The sequence below is a fragment of the Danio rerio genome, chromosome 15 (assembly GCF_049306965.1).
Source record: "Danio rerio strain Tuebingen ecotype United States chromosome 15, GRCz12tu, whole genome shotgun sequence".
NCBI lineage: Eukaryota > Metazoa > Chordata > Actinopteri > Cypriniformes > Danionidae > Danio > Danio rerio.
In genome coordinates, this window is record NC_133190.1 from 47,805,001 (window position 1) to 47,824,071 (window position 19,071).

Here is a 19,071-nt window from a genome sequence, read left to right on the forward strand (position 1 = left end):
TTTTGGTAAGTCAGGTTTATTAATGGCGGATTCGGTTTCATAAATCAAATTAACGATAGTTCAAACTTAGTTACCCCGGCAACTTATGCTGGGAAACTAGCCTGGTGCGGGGCAGGCTAACTCTCAGGCTAAGTCTTAAGATCAAGCTTAATCAAAGTAATGTTAACATTCACCTGCCATAATTTGATGCCATTTTAATTCACTTAACCTCTTAATAATGATTAAAACTTTATAGTCACTTAATAGCAAAAAAAAAAAAATATATATATATATATATATATATACACACACATTTATTTTTTTCGGCTTAGTGCCTTTATTGATCTGGGGTTATCACAGCGCAATGAACGGCCAACTTATACAGCATATGATTTATGCAGCGGACGCCTTCACTGGGAAACATACTTAAACACTCATTCACATTCCTACACTGTGGCCAATTTAGCTTATTCAATTCACCTATAGCGCCAGAGCACCTGGAGGAAACCCACGCGAGCACGGGGGTAAGAAAGACACTGACTAATATAAAGAAGAAGACTACATTTCTTAAATAATGACTTTAAAGCTGTAAAATGAGTGAAATAATCGGGAGATGATACGTGCTGAGCAGTAGCGTCACTTTAATGTAAAGATATTTTCCCACGGGCCACGAGAAACAAGTGGCAAAGGGAAAGCAACGATTTTAAGACCCCACGGACACCATGTTGTATATAGGTTTTTGCAACCGGTTACCCGTGTGACTTGGTGGTCACCTCTAAAGGTGAATTAGATCAACTAAATTGCCCGTATTGTACGTGTGTGAATGAGAAAGTGTATGGGTGTTTCCCAGCTGGATTTGCAGCTGGAAGGGCGTAAAACATATGCTGGATAAGTTGGCGGTTCATTCTGCTGTGGCGACCCCTGATAAATAAAGGGACTAAGCCGAAGGAAAATGAATGAATGAATGACATGGAATTAAAAAATTCTAAATTCAATCATAAAATTTTGAAGAAGTAAAAACATTAAAGTAACACTAAAACAGTGTTAAAAAAACAACAAAAGATAAACACAGTAAAATCAAAAATTAAATTCAATGCATATATTTTATTATATGACTATCATTACTATCAAAATGTTTGTTTATTTATTTACTTATAAAAAAAATGAAAAGAAATGTGAAATGTTGCCGTGACAAGTATAAATCTTTATTGTTATTTCATTTTTGGGCAGATTTTAGAGCAATTTTCTCGGTCTAAGTTTTTTATTCTTTCTCCACTTTCCTGACCTGAACCTCTCGCAGCTCCTCATCGATTTTCTTCTTGCGCTCTTCAATCTTAGAGACCTCGTGTGCCATTCTCTCCTTGATCTTCTCCATCTCTGTCTTCTGGTCGCTGGCGTTCTGAAACCCAGCATGTGTAAATACACTCAGAGTATCATTTACTATTGGTTTATCTGCTCAAACACACACACACACACACCTGCATCGAGGTGGTGATCTCCTGCAGAGCGGCGTCTGCTTCAGCCTGTTTGGTCTTCAGTAAACTGCTCTGCTCGGCGGCACGCCTCTTCAGCTCGTCCACCAATGCCTTCGCTTCGTTCAGCTTGGCCACGCCCGCCTGCAGTCACATATAGTTCAGCCAGTTCAGGAAGGAAAATGCATTCACTTTCTCCATAGAAAATAGTTTGTTTAACAATACTGATTTAATACCAGCTCTGATGTTAATTAATTAAAGCCAGATAACATTATTTCATGCGTCCCCATGGAAAAGAAATGAATGGAAACTTAAATGTTGTTGGGCAGTATTGTAGTTTGCTGTATTGTGAGGGTGTGTACCTGCAGGTGCTGTTGTTTGTGCGTCAGCTCTTTGCGTTTGGAGCTGTAGATGGACTGGTAGACCTGCAGGAAGTTCAGGTATTGACTCGGTGTGGCTCCAAACTCTCGGCATGACTCGTGGATCGCCAGGAAGGAGCGATAGAGCTCTGTGTGCACTGATGCTGAAAGACAATCAGTTAGAGAGAAGGTCAACCGTGTACAGCAGGGGTCACCAATCCTGGTCCTGGAGGGCCGGTGTCCCTGCAGGGTTTAGCTCCAACTTGCCTCAACACACCTGCACGGATGTTTCAAGTATACCTAGTAAGACCTTGATTAGCTTGTTCAGGTGTGTTTGATTAGGGTTGGAGCTAAAATTAGCAGGACACTGGCCCTCCAGGAACAAGTTTGGTGACCACTGGTGTACAGCAATAAGTCCCGTACACGTTATTCATTCATTAATTGATTTTCTTTTCGGCTTAGTCCCTTTATTAATCCGGGGTCGCAACTTATCCTGCAAGTTTTATGCAGCGGATGCCCTTTTAGCCGCAACCCATCTCAGGGAAACATTCAGACACACTCATTCACATTTATAAACTACGGACAATTTTAACCCAATTCACCTGAACCAATTGTCTTTGGGCCAACCTAAGCTCATTCTGCAAACGTAGCCCCGCGGAGGTTTCTGGAGACTGTGATTTACGTGGCCGGAGGTACGTACGGATGCGTTTAGTTTTTTTCGCGCGAACGCTGCGGGGCGGTGTGGCGCTGCTCCGCTCCTCCTCTTCGCGCTCGCCGGCCAACGGCTCGCCTCCGAGTGGAGGGCTTTCCTGATGCAACCAGTTTGTCCGCTTAGCTTACAGCGTTGCGTCGGCGGAGCGGAGGCCCCGGAGGAGGAGGAGGAGCCGGCCGCGGGGACGACGACCGGGATCGAGTCCGGGGAACAGCGGTTCCAGAAATCAGGTAAGACGAAAAACAGAATCCGAAAAATAAGGGCGAGAACGCGGCGGGATCCGAAAACGTGGTCGAAATCGAAGACGAGGGATTATGCTTTTTTTTTTTTTTTTTTCGGACAGCTTTTGCAAACCGTCGCTCGGGTTTAGGGAAGGAGGAGGAGGAAGAGCAGGGCGGCCGCGTCGGCTGATACGGCGGCTTTTCGCACGAGATTGGCGCGGGCGCGAACGGCTCCACGAAAACAAAAAACGCTCGAATACGTTTCTCCCGAGACGTATCTTGCAGTCCGCAGAAAAGTCCGCGAGGCTACGTTTCCACAATGAGCCCGGGTTGCTTTGGGCTGTAGGGGAAACGGAGCACCCGGAGGAAACCCACGCGAACGCAGGGAGAACATGCAAACTCCACACAGAAATGCCAACTGACCCAGCCAAGGCTCAAACCAGCTTAGTCTCTAATTTGGCTTAGTCTCTAATTCAGAGGTCGCCACAGCGGAATGAACTGTCAACTATTCACAATTTTGACTTCAACTGTGTGTCATTTTTATTCACAGAAAGAGTCAGCCGCGTCAGCAATACTTTTCTACACAATCCTACCAGATTTCTTCTTCTTCCTCTGCTTGTCTTCAGTTTTTTCGTCTTCTTCAATCCTGGACAGCAGCATCTCAGGGATCTGCAGGAGATTCAGTGTGTTATGTGCTGAACGAATGCAATGTTTTCTTTCACTGGTTTTGTGTGCTCACCTTCTTCATGCTGCTGTCGCTCCAGCTCTCCATCCACTGCACTGAGCACTTCCTGTAGAGCGCAGGGTTACTCTCGCAGTTGATGGTGAAGTGTTCGTTAGTGCAGTCCATGATCAAAACCACATGCAGGTTCTGCTGAACACCTGCGCAAACACACACACACACCGCTGTTTATATAGGACTATAGGATGTATTAATAGTCTGAATTACTGACAAAAGTCTATCTAAGTTTTGCCTATCTAAGTTTTAGGAACAACAAATAATAAGTTGACTTCAAGTTGATGATTTGGTATCAGAAGTGTCTTATATGAAAGGTAAAGGCCTCTAGATTTTGGTAATTTGAGCACAATAAAATCTGATCATGCCTTGATTACTAATGATTTGATTAGGACAGTAAGGTCTGACTCTGCTTAGACTAAAGTCTCATCACTGAACAGAAATAATGTCCAGTATAGAATATAAAGTCCTGCTGCAGTGGAGACAGAATGAATATTGTATCTGACTCCATCATGAGCTTGGAGGACTGCATCCATACATCTCTGCACTGACTCAAATCACTGATTAATAAAGTCATCTGGAATGGCAGAGAAAGCGTTCCTGCAGGACTCCCAAAGTTCATCAAGACTCTTTGAATTCATCTTCAATGCCTCCTCCTTCATCTTACCCCAAACATGCTCAATAATGTTCATGTCTGGTGACTGGGCTGGCCAATCCTGGAGCACCTTGACCTTCTTTGCTTTCAGGAGCTTTGATGTGGAGGCTGAAGTATGAGAAGGAGCGCTATCCTGCTGGAGAATTGTCCCTCTCCTGTGGTTTGTAATGTAATGGGCAGCACAAATGTCTTGATACCTCAGGCTGTTGATGTTGCAGATCTCTCGCACATCCCCCTATACCGAATGTAACCCCAAACCATGATTTCTCCTTCACCAAACTTCACTGATTTCTGTGAGAATCTTGGCTCCATGTGGGTTCCAGTAGGTCTTCTGCAGTATTGGTGATGATTGGGATGCAGATCAACAGATGATTCAGCAGAAAAGTCGACCTTCTGCCACTTTTACAAATGATCAACTAGAAGTTCATATTTGTTGCTCTTACAACTGGCATCGACAACAAGACTTTTGTTATGAAGTGTTTGTAATGTCATAATGATTTTGGTTGTGAGGTTGTTTATAGATATTTTTAATTGCAATTAACAAAAAACTTTAACAAAAATACTGTTCCAGCTATTAAGACCTATGAAGACCTGATTCTTGAATGTGGAAGTGCGCTCGTTTTTGCGATTGTTTTAGAACTTCTGATTGAGTTTCCTATGGGAGAAATGACTAGGATAATAATGAATAATAAACGGCAGAAAACAATCAAACTACTTGCTCGACAAACAAGAGTTTGCATGATAATACAGACGAAGTAGAATAATATAATAAGAAAAGATCAGTTTGCAACATCAAGCAACCGTTTTTAGCATCTAAAAATGAATGGAAGTAAATGGGAGTGGAAGTCTCGAGCCAAAAAGATTCAAATGGCTGCGCCTGCTCATATGTGGAGAATAAGGTGAATAAAGTAATAAGAGAAAATACCCTACAATTAACACACTATTAAAATAACACGAATTACAATGATACCTTTTTTTGTAATTTTTCCAAACTGACCTTCAAATTCAAATAAAAGAAGCTAATAAATGATAATTTTATTGTATTCAATTATTTAAGCAAATAATAACAATAAACAGTCAAGGTTTACCACCTAAACATTTCCATTTATGCAATATTACACAACGAGAAAACTATTATTTGCCTTCATGACTAATTCAAGCAATCATCAAAGGTAAAGTCTGCCACACCATCCAAATAAAAGTTCCACCTGGAACGTATCGCCCAAACCGAAACATTTATTTAAATGATATCTGAAAATCGATTGATTGATTACTACTTACGGTGTGAGAAATAGTTGAGGACCGGGCCGGTGAAGCCATCCTGTGACGCCTGATCTTTCAGAGACGCCAGCAGAGGCTCCAGCTCTTCAGTGGAGTACAAGCCTGGAACTTCACCTGTTAGCAACAACAAACATGAGGATGAAGCACAAAACAAACAGCTTCTGAAACACAGTATGTGTCAGTAAAATAGTTTTTTTTTCAATTATTATTATTTTTAAATGAATAAATATACCGATTATTATTATATTATTTGTTATTATCGCAATTAATCGCATCCAAAATATGTTTGTTTCGCCATAATTTAAGTGTATTTACTCTGTATAATTATCATGTACATATAAATACACATGTGCATGCATATATTTGAGAAAGTTTATATTTAGATATAAAATATATGTGCATAGGACACAAATTATATATTCATTCATTAATTTTCCTTCGGCTTAGTCAGGGGTCGCCACAGCGGAAATGAGCCGCCAACCATTCCAGTATGTTTTATGCAGCAGATGCCCTTCCAGCTGCAACCCAGAACTGGAAAACACCCATACCCACTCATTTACACACACACACACTCATACACTGCGGCCAATTCATTCATTCATTCATTTTCTTTTTGGCTTAGTCCCTTTATTAATCAGGGGTTACCACAGCAGACTGAACTGCCACTTATCCAGCACGTTTTTACGCAGTGGATGCCCTTCCAGCCGCAACCCATCTCTGGGAAACAACCATTCACACACATGCACTATGGACAATTTAATCTACCCAATTCACCTGTACAGCATGTCTTTGGACTGTGGGGGAAACCGGAGCACCCGGAGGAAACCCACACAAACACAGGGAGAACATGCAAACTCCACACAGAAATGCCAACTGACCCAGCCGAGACTCAAACCAGCGACCTTCTTGCAGTGAGGAGACAGCACTACCTACTGCGCCACTGCCAATTTAGTTCATTCAATTCCCCTAAAACGCATGTGTTTGGGGAAGAGGAAACCCACAACAACACAGGGAGAACATACAAACTTCACACAGAAATGGCAACTGGCCAAGCCAAGGCTCGAACCAGCGACCGTCTTACTGTGAGATGACAGTGCTAACCACTGAGCCACTGCATCGCCACAAAATATATATCAATTTAAATACCTATGAAACAAATTTGTTTTGTTCATTTTTGTTACTATGTATGTGTGTGCATCACATGTACACAATAAAGATTCATAATACAGACTCAGACTCAGCTTTAATATCCCGTTAGGGAAACTAAAATTGCAACAAGGTACCATAACACAGGCGAAGTTCCATGTAAACATTAATCCACACATCAATATATAGAAACATCCCCCTCCCCCCTGGACTCATTTAATGAGCTAATGGCCACCATTATAAAAGAATTTCTGGTTCTATTTGTCCTACAAATCGGAACCCTAAAACGACGTCCTGATGGCAACAGCTGAAATACAGAGTACAGTGGGTGATCCGGGGTGCATAGGATACCCTGAGCTCTCTTTAGAACACAATTATGGTAGATTACCATTGGACCAGTCTGGTTAGAACCAATGATCTTGCCTGCCACCTTCAGTACAGGATGTGATAAATCCTGCAGTACAGGATGCGATTAATCTTTGCCCAGCACTAGCTTTGATACTGGAGTTTTGATACTACAAAAGTAAAAATAACATCCATTTCACGCTAACATTTGAGTGCTGTTCAACACGTACTGAAACAGAGCTCATTTGCCATTGTGTCCAAGTGCTCAACAGAAATGACAGTGATTGGTCGTGAAGGTCATCAGTTCACCACTGTTCAACAAATGCAGTGTTTAAGTATGCATCGCACAGCACTTAAATGTTAGCAGGAAATGGATGTTTTTTTTAAATTTCAGTACCAATTGGTATCGAAATTACAGTATCATGACAACACTACCCAGCAATAGTAAATATATTTGGTAAGAAAGAAACTGACCTGAGGACAGCAGACTGTTGACCATCTCCAGAAAGGAAGGATGAACAAACTGATGATCTTCTAACAGCAAAACCACCTGCTGTCCGTCCACAGCGGCCGAATGCATGACCTACAGATGGAGACAAGAGTGTGTGAACGTGATGCTGGAGTGATATAGCACACACAGATAGGCATGGGATGATAAGCAGTTTCAAGGTTTCCTGCGGTTTAGAAAAGTCAAGGTTTTAAATCCGCTACAAATAAAAAGGACCACATTTTAGAGCAGTAACCACAATGCTGTGATATTTTTATCCAAGGTTATCATCAACCTGGGCTCATTGTGGAAACGTAGCCCCGCGGACGTTTCTGGAGACAGCGAAATACGTCCCAGGAGGTACGTATTCGAGCAGTTTTTGTTTTCGCGAATCCGCGAGAGGCCGCTGTGCGCGTTTTTTCACGTCTCAAACGCCTATCGGGAGCGCGCGCTGTTCGCGCCCGCGCTGTTCTCGCGTGAAAAGCCACCGGAAGCCGCTGCAGAGCGACTGTCCGTCCGACTGACTGGCTGAATGACTGAGCGATCGACTGGGTGGCCGGGCGGCCAATCGGCTGACCCAGCCGCCCTCCTCCTTCCCCTTCCCTAAACCCAAGCGACGATTTGCAAAAGCCGTCTAGAAAAAAAAAAAAAAGCAAAAGCCCTCGTCCGATTTTGACCGCGTTTTCGGATCTCGCCCCGTCGCAAACTCGTTCGCTTTTATTTTTGGATTCTGTTTGTCATCTTACCTGATTTCTGGAACCGCTCTTCCCCGGACTCGATCCCGTGGTCGCTCCGCCGACGTAACGCTGCGAGTTAAGTGGACAAACTGGCTGCGGCGGAAAAGCCCTCCACACGGAGGTGAGCCGGCAGCCAGCGAGCGCGAAGAGGAGGAGCGGCGTCACACCGCCCAGTAGCGTTCTCTCGAAAAAAACTAAATGCGGCCATACGTACCTCCGGCCACGTAAATCGCGGTCTCCGCGGGGCTACGTTTCCAGAATGAGCTTGGGTTGGTTATCATACCGTCAGAATCTTATGCCTACACACAGACACTGAGGCCAAACTCACAGTTTTCAGGTCAGATTTGAAGTGTTTGAGCGAGTACGAGCGGGAGATTTTGGGTGTGAAGAGAGTGGCTCCGTGCATGTGGCTGACCACACATGTAGCCGTGCGCCGACCCACACCACTGCGACCTGCTAGCAGCAGCGAACCGCCAGGAGAGGTCAACACACGGTCTACTCGAGACATGTAGTCTAGAACTTCAGGAAACAGCAGGATATCCAGCTCCCGGTTATCACGACCGTACAGGACGATTCCCTGAGGACACACAGAAACACACTCATTCATTTCAATTTAGTAATTAACAGTTTTATTTATTAAAGGTCCCGTCAAGTGCTTCTGAAATGTGCATTCTTTTAATTAATGTTTGACATAGCTAAAATATAAAGAGAGGACAGGACACAGTGTAGCTCCTCCCCTTTTAGAAAAAACAGCCAATAGCATTTCATTTTTATCACTGCTCTGCCAGTAAGAGTGGTTGAGCTCAGGCACATCAAATGGGAAGTGTCTTGAAGGGGGCGGGGCATGTCAGATACTAGAGAGCTTTTGATTGGTCAGATGATTTGAGGAGAAATAAAAATGTGGATTTATTCAGGCGGAAGTGACAAACTACAAGCTTTACATGTTTATATCAGTTTTATATGTCATAAATGGGAATTTTATGTGTGTGTGTGTGTGTGTGTGTGTGTGTTTGTGTGTAAAGTTTTAATAATTTTTGGGAGGGGATTATTATTCATTCGTTCATTTTTTTTCGGCTTAATCGCTTAATTAATCTGGGGTCGCCACAGCAGAATGAACCGCCAACTTATGTTTTACGCAGCGGATGCTCTTCCAGCTGAAGGGAATTGTTATGTTTTTTTTATAATTAATAATAATTTTTTCCTATATTATTTATTCATCATTTTTTCATGTTTTCATTATTTAATTCATTTATGCTTTTTTCTTTTATAAAAAATATTAATTTGAAGATACAAAAATTAAACTGTACAACTGTATCAAAGGACATCTTGCCTAAAATGCAATCTTGCCTAAAATGAATAGCGAATAATATGACAAAATAATAAATTAATAATTAAACAAAAAATAAAAGTACTGTAGTTTAAACAATAATTTGTTGTTTAATTATAATGTATTGACTATATTTTTGTTTCAGCAAATTTTCCTGTATTTTGACATTCTTGTTTTTCATAAAAAATGAAAATAAATAAGTCTGATTAATATTATTTTACATAATATGTTACATTTAATAAATAAACAAATACAGCTAAATAATAATAATAATAATAATAATAAAATGTTAATAATAAATAATAATAAATAACAACAACAATAATAATAAAAAATAATAAACACAAAAATAACAATAATAGTCATAATAAATAACAATAATAATAATAATAGATAACAATAATAATAATAATAATAATAATAATAAATAACAATAAATTACAATAATAAAAATAAAAATGTTAATAATAATAATAATAAATAACAATAAATTACAATAATAATAATAATAATAATAATAATAATAAACATAATAATAATAATAATAATAATAATAATAATAATAATAATAAATAACAATAAATTACAATAATAATTTAAAAAAATTATAATAATAAATAAAAATAAATTACAATAATAATAATAATAATAATAATATTTGTAATAATAAATAACAACAATAGGAAACATCCAAAACATGCAGTGACGGTGGTCCTCCAGGAAGGTGGTTGAGAAACCCTGCTTTAAACCGTAATTCTGAACGTGATTAACACAGATGAAGATACAGATGTAAAAACAGCTTTATATGTCAATAAAAGTAAAAGATTCTTGATTTATTTTCTGACCTTGTGTATGATCTCACTGAGGTCACTGGCGTTCAGACGTGCCAGTTTTCTGCCGTGGGGTGGAAGGGGTTGACCAGGGGAACGTCCTTCGTGAGACGCGGCCCACGTCACAAAATATACATCTGAAGCAGAAAACACACAAATACAACAACATGAGAAACCCGTACTGTAATCTTTTTCAAAATGTTCTGTTTCCTGTGATGTAACGCATGATTCTCAGCAGCATTACTGCAGTCTTCAGTGTGATATGATCCCTCAGAAATCACACAATGATTTTGTTTCTTATTTTAGTGGAAACAGTGGCACATTTTATTTTCAAGGATTCTTTGATTACAAGAAAGTTCATAAGTGCAGCACGGATTGGAAATGTTTAACATTTATTTCAATTACAGTCAACTAAATGATCATCATCATCTTTATTCATACTAAATAAAACTACTTATTTCATGTGAGTGAGTGTGTGTATGTGCGTTTGTGCATACGTGAGTGTTTTTGTGTGTGTTTGTGTGTTTGTACAAGTATGTTTGTGTATTCTGTTTGAGTTTATGTGTGTGTTTTCTGTGTGTATGCAAGTGTTTTCCTACCGTGTGTGTGTGTGTGAGTGTACATGTGCAAGTGTTTTTCTGTGTGTGTGTGTGTGTGTGTGTGTGTGTGTGTGATTGCTTATTCTTTTTTGAGCGTCTGTGTATTCTGTGTGCGTGTTTGTGTGTGTGGGTGTGTCTGTATTTGTGTATCTTGTTGGTGTGTGTGTGTATGCACATGTGTTTTTTGTGAGTGTTCTTCTGTGTGTTTGTTTGTGTATTTTGTTTGAGTGTATGTGTGTGTGAGTGTTTTTTTCTGTAAGTGTTTGTGTATTATTTTGTGTGTGTGTGTGTGCTTGCGTGTTTTACCTGTGTGTTTGTGTGTTTGCTTTTCTTTATCTATTCTTCTGTGTGTGTGTGTGTGTGCGTGTGTGTGTGTGTGTGTGTGTGTGTGTGAGAGAGAGATTGTTTTTTTGCATATGTATTTGTGTATTCTTGTGTGTGTGTGTGTGTGTGTGTGTGTGTGTGTGTGTGTGTGTGTGTGTGTTCTTTTGTGTGAGTTTTTTGTGTGTGTGTGTGTGTGTGTGTGTTTGACCTGTCATGTTGTCGAGCGTGTCAGTTCCCCAGTCGCCTCTGATGATGGAGGACAGGATGTTATCGAACACGTTCAGATCTTTAGAGGAAACGATGCGATCCCTGAACAGCCGGCGAGCTTCATACACCACCACCTCCAGCACTGAGTCCACAACGGATTTACCTGAGCACACACACACACACACACACACACACACACACACACACACACACAAACACACACACAAACACACACACACACACACACACACACACACACACACACACACACACACACACACACACACACACACACACACACACACACACACACACACACACACACACACACACACACACACACACACACACACACACACACACACAAACACACACACACACACACACACACACACACACAAACACACACCTTTTAAAGTAATTGCTGTATAACAAGTAACAAGTTAACACACTAGCTGCTAACAGCTCTAAAAACATGTGATGCCTTATACTGTAGAATGTTCTGGATCGGTATTTGGTCAATATATAAAGACATATATAGAGTTTTAGGAGATGTTAGTGAATTATTGAGTGTGTTGAGCTCACCTGCGCTCAGGTCGTACCGCAGCAGATTCAGGACCCACTCTGTGAGTAAACATGGAGTGAACAGATAATGACTGTGATCATCCACTGAGAATTTAGCCTTCACCTGAAACACAAACACACATAACTTCATACAAGATCAGAATAAAGAAGTAAATAATAGGGCTGAATCTAACATTAAAATGAAAAATACTTTGGGAACTTCTTCAAAAATATATTTTGAAATTATATATATGAGCAATATCACATGAGTAGCAGTGCGATATGGCTGTATATCGACACTGGTGGAGGTGTACATTGGTTTGAGGCTGCAGGCCGAGTGCCTTAGTGCACCAGCAGTGCTGATATACAGCCATATCGCACTGCTACTCGTGTGATATTGCGTTTATACAACAGTTCGACGGCATAATCGTGTATACAAAAAATTAAATCAAACACGGAAAGTCTCAAAAACTCTTTTGTATGAGAAACTACTTTCATTCATTCACATCTACAGCTGACGTCAGAACAGCAGAGAATGTTGCTAATTCACAGTGCTGAATTTGTAAATTGTGAGGTCCCTGAACAGATCGGTATAGTGGATCCTGCATGTTCCAAGAGGAGGGAGAGGTGTTGACGAAAGTTTACACTTTCGGTGGGGGTGTAGTGGGGGGGCGTGGGTGTCACGGACGAAAGTGAAGAGTAGGGGGGCGTGGGGTTGTTGAGTGGTACGTGTGAGGAGGAAGATCAGTCAAATGAGGTGCGGGATCAGATTTCGGAGGTAATTTCAAATTTCAGACTTGTTTCGGCACAAATTAAGCCCTGCTACTTCACCAACATCACTTTAGAGCTGTGTTTGAATGATTCTCTAGCATAATGTCTAAAATTATGACAAAACAGGTGATTTTGCTTATATTTTAAGATTATAAGGCTGAACGGCATGAAATGCCCGATATGACCCCCCAATGAAATAACCCCGAAAAAGCCAAAACCACTACCAGACTATGGTAAACCACTAACATACTATGGTATAAATACAGTACAACAGCATACAAAAGAGAGAGATCGACTTAGAATGTCACTTACCTGATTTATAATGACTTGATCAGCTGTAGTTTGAAATTGCGCTGATATTTTGTCCCCCAAGGACTTACTAAGCGTTCTCTGCCGCCATCTTGTGGCGGTCAACAGTCAATTTTTTTTTTGCTCTGCTCAGTACGACAGGCTAATGGCCGCCAAAATTATAAATATTTTTAAAAAAATAGGCACTATCCTTATAAATAAACTGCATAGTTGCTATCTAAACATCTACATTCTCACCTGAAAAAGCCTCAGAAGTACATTATGTTGTCAAACTGTAGTGAGTTTAATCCTCTGCTTGTGGGCGGAGTAATACAGAAGGGTAAAGAGGCTGCACGAGTGCTGTTATCACTCTGTTTTGTGAGAGGTGCTTCTTATATGATATATGAATGACCCGTACAGCTTTACTTTGACATTTCCTCAAGCTAGATTTACATTGACTGAAACTTTGTTGTACACTGCGCCCACCATTGGTACCCTTTTGGCAGTGGAAACGCAAGCCTGATAAAGGTGACGCATACCGTACCATACCACTCAGAGGAAACAAGCCATAATGATATTGTAAAAGAGGTGTATGATATAGAAGTACTGACCCTTTCCGTAAGACAACAATCCTATAATATGTCTTCATATTGGAGAAATGTAGATGAGAAGAAACTGAATGATTTAATTGGGAACCAAAGAGACATGACCAAATAAGATATGTTCTTATAAACGTTTAAATAATACTGAATAAATGTATAAAGCAGACATAATGACATCAATACTTTGAATTATCCAATCAGATCTGACCTGCTCGTAGACCTGCACCAATGAGCCGGCAAGCTGGTGGATCTTCCCTGAAGAGCTCCATGTGGGATCATTACCCAGAGTCCTCTGCAGCACAGGTTTCAGGTACGCACTATAGACTGTCTGCAGCTGCTCTCTGTCTGGATAACTAATGCAGAGATATAGATAAGTATGTGTGTGTGAGTGTGTGTGTCCTGTAAGAGACAGACTATTTTCCTCTCTGTATGCACCAGACACTTTCTTTTATACGGTTTTATTAATTAAGATTTGTACATCATGTGAAAGATGAATAAATAAGCTTTATATTGATGTTAGGGCTGCACAATATTGGAAAAATCAAACATGGCGGTTACAGCTGCAAAATTAATTTAAAAAATAAATTAATAATCGCAATCTCGATTCGAACCCCTAGATGATCTTAATCCAGCATTTCTATGATTCTGTCAATCATATTTTCAAGTTCAGGACAGAAGCAAAGGCGGCTGCACGAGTCTTTTCATTGTTTCACACACATTGCTCAGCAACATGGACACCTCCAAATGATGTTGAAAGAGTCACATATTGTATTTATAAGGTATAATTCACCTAAAAATGTCATTTTTGTCTTCATATAATGTATTGGCGGCCGGGAAATCACACGTGACATGAACTGCTGACTTAATGATAGACACGCGCACGTCTCCTTTAGTGAACAGAACCTGCTGTAAGTAACAGGTTATAAAGTTGTAAATAATATTCAGTTTGTGGCACAGAGTTATCGTTTGAGAGCCGCGCGCGAACCATGAACAGCACTCAGCAGTGAAAATGAAACCAAAAGCGAGCACATCATTTAAATAATCATATCGCATTTTAGAGTTATGATTGCGAGAAGCCTTTGATATGTTGTTTCTTTCATAGCGAACACACAGTTGTGCATGAAAATAAATGTTTACAGTGTCAGTAAAACTACTCTAGCCTGTATAATGTTGATATTACTAGTGAGTTAAATTGTATAATAATGTTGTCAATGACAGATTGCAAGCATATATCTCAAATATAATTCAACATCAGAATTATTATAAGAAGAATAGAATTATTTATAGAAACCAGTAGACCGACACATAATATTATTATTGTTGTTTTACCATATGTTTGAGAAAGAACAATAACCTCATATTAAGCTTTATTTTACATCTACAGAATCGTGAAAGAATCATGAGAGAATCGTGATCTTTTATTTTAAAATTGCGATTCTCATTTTAGCCAGAATCGTGCAGCTCTAATTGCGATATTTTTTTATTCTGTGATATACAGTTGAGGTCAGAATTATTATTAGCCTCCCTTTGATTTTTTTTTTATTTATATTTCCCAAATGATCTTTAACGAAACAAGGAAATTTTCACAGTATGTCTGATAATATTTTTTCTTCTGGAGAAAGTCTTATATGTTTTATTTCGGCTAGAATAAAGGCAGTTTTTAATTTTTATGAATCATTTTAAGGTCAAAATTATTAGCCCCTTGAGGCAATTTTTTTTTTCCCATAGTCTACAGAACAAACAACAATAACAATAACTTGCCTAATTACCCTAACCTGCCTAGTTACCCTAATTAACCTAGTTAAGCCTTTAAATGTCACTTTCAGCTGTATAGAAGTGTCTTGAAGAATATCTAGTCAATTATAATTTACTGTCATCTTGATAAAATAAATCAGTTATTAGAGATGAGTTATTAAAACTAGTATGTTAAGAAATGTGTTGAACACATCTGCTCTCAATTAAACCGAAATTGGGGGGAAAAATAAACAGGGGGGCAAATAATTCTGACTTCAACTGTATATTGCAATATGAAAACAAGTTCACTAGAAGTGCTGAATAACTATTTGGAAAGAATTTAGCATTTTAGATTGATTGGGGTGATTCTGTATGGGAGTGCATATGCATAAAATATAAGAAACAACCTAAAAGCATAGACAATATCAATAAAGAACACAATACTAAATTCTAATAGAAAAGATAGTAATTAAGTAAACAGCACTTGATTGTTTTCCAAGCTTTATTCAGGTGTACAGTAGGTGTACACTGACCGGCCACTTTATTAAGCACACCTTACTAGAACAGGGTTGGACCCCCTTCATATTGTCATGCTTGCATCACGCAGTTGCTGCAGATTTGCCAGCTGCACATCCATAATGCAAATCTCCCGTTCCACCACATCCCAAAGGTGCTCTATTGGATTGAAATCTGGTGACTGCGGAGGCCATTTAAGTACAGTGAACTCATTGTCATGTTCAAGAAACCAGTCTGAGATGATTGAGCTTTATGACATGGTGTGTTATCCTGCTGGAAGTAGCCATCAGAAGATGAGTACACTGTGGTCATAAAGGGATGGACATGGTCAGCAACAATACTCAGGTAGGCTGTGGCGTCGACATGATGCTCAATTAGTACTAATGGATCCAAAGTGTGACAAGAAAATATCCCCCACAATATTACACCAAACAAGGCAGGATGAATCCATGCTTTCTTGTTGTTGATGCCGAATTCTGAGCCGACCATCCGAATGTGGCAGCAGAAATGGAGACTCATCAGAGCAGGCAACGTTTCTCCAATCGTCTATTGTCCAGTTTTGGTGAGTCTGTGTGAATTGTAGCCTCAGTTTCCTGTTCCTAGCTGACAGGAGTGGCTCCTGGTGTGGTCTTCTGCTGCTGTAGCCCATTTGCCTCAATCACCTTGGATGTGTTGTGTGTTTAGAGATGCTCTTCTGCAGAGCTCGGTTGTAACGAGTGCTTATTTGAGTTACTGTCGCCTTTCTGTCAGCTGAAACCTGTGCATGAAAATCCCAGTAGATCAGCAGTTTCTAAAATACTCAGACCAACAACCATGCCATGTTCAAAGTCACTTAAATCCCCTTTCTTCCTCATTCTGATGCTCAGTTTGCAGTTTGAACTGCAGCAGATCATCTTGACCATGTCTACATGCCTAAATGCATTGAATTACTGCCGTGTGATTGGCTGATTAGAAATTCACGTTAACAAGCAGTTGTGCCTAATAAAGTGTCCGGTGAGTGTATTATATATAATAATAATCCAGACTCAATATTGCATATGCAGGAGATGTGACTATTGCGAATGATCATATTGCAATATCGATGATGAAACCATATATTCTGCAGCCATAATTTGATGTATACTGATGTATTCAGGAAAAAAATAACTGCAAACTCAAAAGTCTGAGAAAAAAAATACACATAGTGAAATGAAAAATCTGATTTCAGAGGAAAATAAGTTTAAAAAATGTGAGAGAAAGTGCCAGAAAGGGAAAATTCTGAATTCTAAGAAAAACTTCAGAGGAAAAAAAATAAAAACTGCATAAAAGAATGAACATTTGTGAGATGCAAAATAATAATTGTGAGAAAAATAATATTAAATATTTGTATTATTAAAAATCGTCACCATAGAATTATAAGGTTCTATCTGACATTTTTGTCAAAATTGAGTTATTGACTTATTCCTATTAAATGACAACTTATTTACATTATGGGATGTTTTTTTATAAGTTGTTTACATTTTAAGACTTTTTATTTAAAGAGCCCATATTTTGGGTTTTTGAAAATTCCCCTCCATGTAGTGTGTAACACAGCTCTAAGTGAAGTGAAGTATCCAGCTAAGGCTTAAATCTGTAAGAGTACAGTGTTTAAAACGGTTGATTCATCTATAAAAGAGTCGACTCATAGTGCTTCAAATGAGTCGCCTTGATAACGAGTCATTAGGTGTTTCGCCATGACGTACTAATGAAACCAAATTATTCACGTGCACGCGCAAACCCGGGAGATTTCAAACCTGCAGCCCCGCCCTCTGACATAGAAACCCAGACACACACACACACAAACACACACACACAAACACACACAAACACACACACATTTTTAAAATGTGACGTTTAAAAACACGTTTAAAACGCGACGCGTGCTGCTTTGTTTACGGAGCTCCGTGGAGGAGGAGTAGTGTGTGTGTCTGTGTGTGCATGTGTGTGTGCGTGTACACACGCTGTCATCTGGAGGTGTGTGTGTTTGTGTGTGTGTGTGTGCGCGCGCGTTGTCGTCCGGAGCAGGGTTAAGTGTGTGTGTGTGTGTGTGTGTGTGTGTGTGTGTGCAATATGTGTGTGTGTGTCTGCGAAAATAGCAGAGTAAGCTAGGAGATCTCCTCAACTGTTTTTGGAGTTTTTGCTCAATAAAATAGTTAATCGTCTGTATTATCAAGTCCATCATCTGTATTTACATTGACCCACTGGCAGCTAAAATCCACGCCTACACTATCGAGCGTGCATGAACTGTGATTACTTTTATATTGCTGATTAGCTGTTTGGCATTTCACTCTCTGACTGAAGGCAGACAACCAATCGCAACAGGCTGTCATCGGTCCAATCAGCGCAGATTAGCTTCGTGCTAAGGAGGGGTTTGGGAACAAATGAATCACTGGACGATTCATACGGGAGTCGCTGGGATAATTAGGTAAAAATAAATGCAGATTATAAGACCATGAAAGTGTTTTTTGACCTTGCATGCATATTAGACTGTTGTTGGAGACCCTTACAACCAAGATATGACCCTATTTCATGTATAATATGGGCTCTGTAAAAACAAATGTTACACACGTAATGTTTGCTATATGGAAAGCAAAAACTTAAAGCTCATTATCTCAAAATCATTCAGAACACAGATAGAACCTTATAATTCCAAGGTGACGAAATAATATTTGTATTCTTTAACCTTAGCTAAGCAAATATGCTTCATCACTCACTCAATAGTGCAGATGCGAACAATAGAGGTGAATCGTGACGTGAGTGTGTGTCGTCCCACCGCTCCACCTGCTGACATGGAGGCCACAATCTGAATATTCTCCAGCCCGACCCACTCCAGATTCTCATCATAGAAGCCCTGATACGTCAACACCTGAGGAAACAATGTGAGAAGCTAAAACAACAGACCTTTGCACTAGATTTGCACTAAAAACAAATGTATGGTGTTATATATCCTCTTCATAAGCCCCAGACACATTCTTATTAGCACTTGTATACATTGGTGATGGCAGTTTAAAGACACTTCTCATATAAAGAATAAAGTCACATGTATTGCTGTATTGTTTTTCACAGACTTCAACAGTGTCAAAATCCTGATGGTTCTGTGGGTCTCGTCTATCAAATCTGAGCTTTATTTTGTATTCTCTATTGGATTCGCTTCAGGTGAT

The 19,071-nt window shown here is 39.7% G+C and overlaps 1 protein-coding gene across 2 annotated transcripts in view; it reads right to left on the bottom strand.

Annotated features, from left to right (window-relative positions):
- Window positions 1-19,071, bottom strand: part of dync2h1 (dynein cytoplasmic 2 heavy chain 1) — a 245,918-nt gene that overhangs the window by 122,315 nt on the left and 104,532 nt on the right. For both annotated transcript variants that reach the window (NM_001423300.1, NM_001423299.1), the window contains exons 45-57: window positions 18,625-18,776; window positions 13,851-13,995; window positions 12,003-12,105; window positions 11,419-11,580; window positions 10,303-10,424; window positions 8,459-8,707; window positions 7,381-7,489; window positions 5,416-5,529; window positions 3,483-3,625; window positions 3,337-3,412; window positions 1,814-1,974; window positions 1,458-1,595; window positions 1,265-1,378 (exon numbers count right to left, since the gene is read on the bottom strand). In NM_001423300.1, coding sequence (NP_001410229.1) covers window positions 1,265-1,378; window positions 1,458-1,595; window positions 1,814-1,974; window positions 3,337-3,412; window positions 3,483-3,625; window positions 5,416-5,529; window positions 7,381-7,489; window positions 8,459-8,707; window positions 10,303-10,424; window positions 11,419-11,580; window positions 12,003-12,105; window positions 13,851-13,995; window positions 18,625-18,776 — 1,788 coding nt within the window. The remainder of the gene's footprint in view (window positions 1-1,264; window positions 1,379-1,457; window positions 1,596-1,813; window positions 1,975-3,336; window positions 3,413-3,482; window positions 3,626-5,415; window positions 5,530-7,380; window positions 7,490-8,458; window positions 8,708-10,302; window positions 10,425-11,418; window positions 11,581-12,002; window positions 12,106-13,850; window positions 13,996-18,624; window positions 18,777-19,071) is intronic.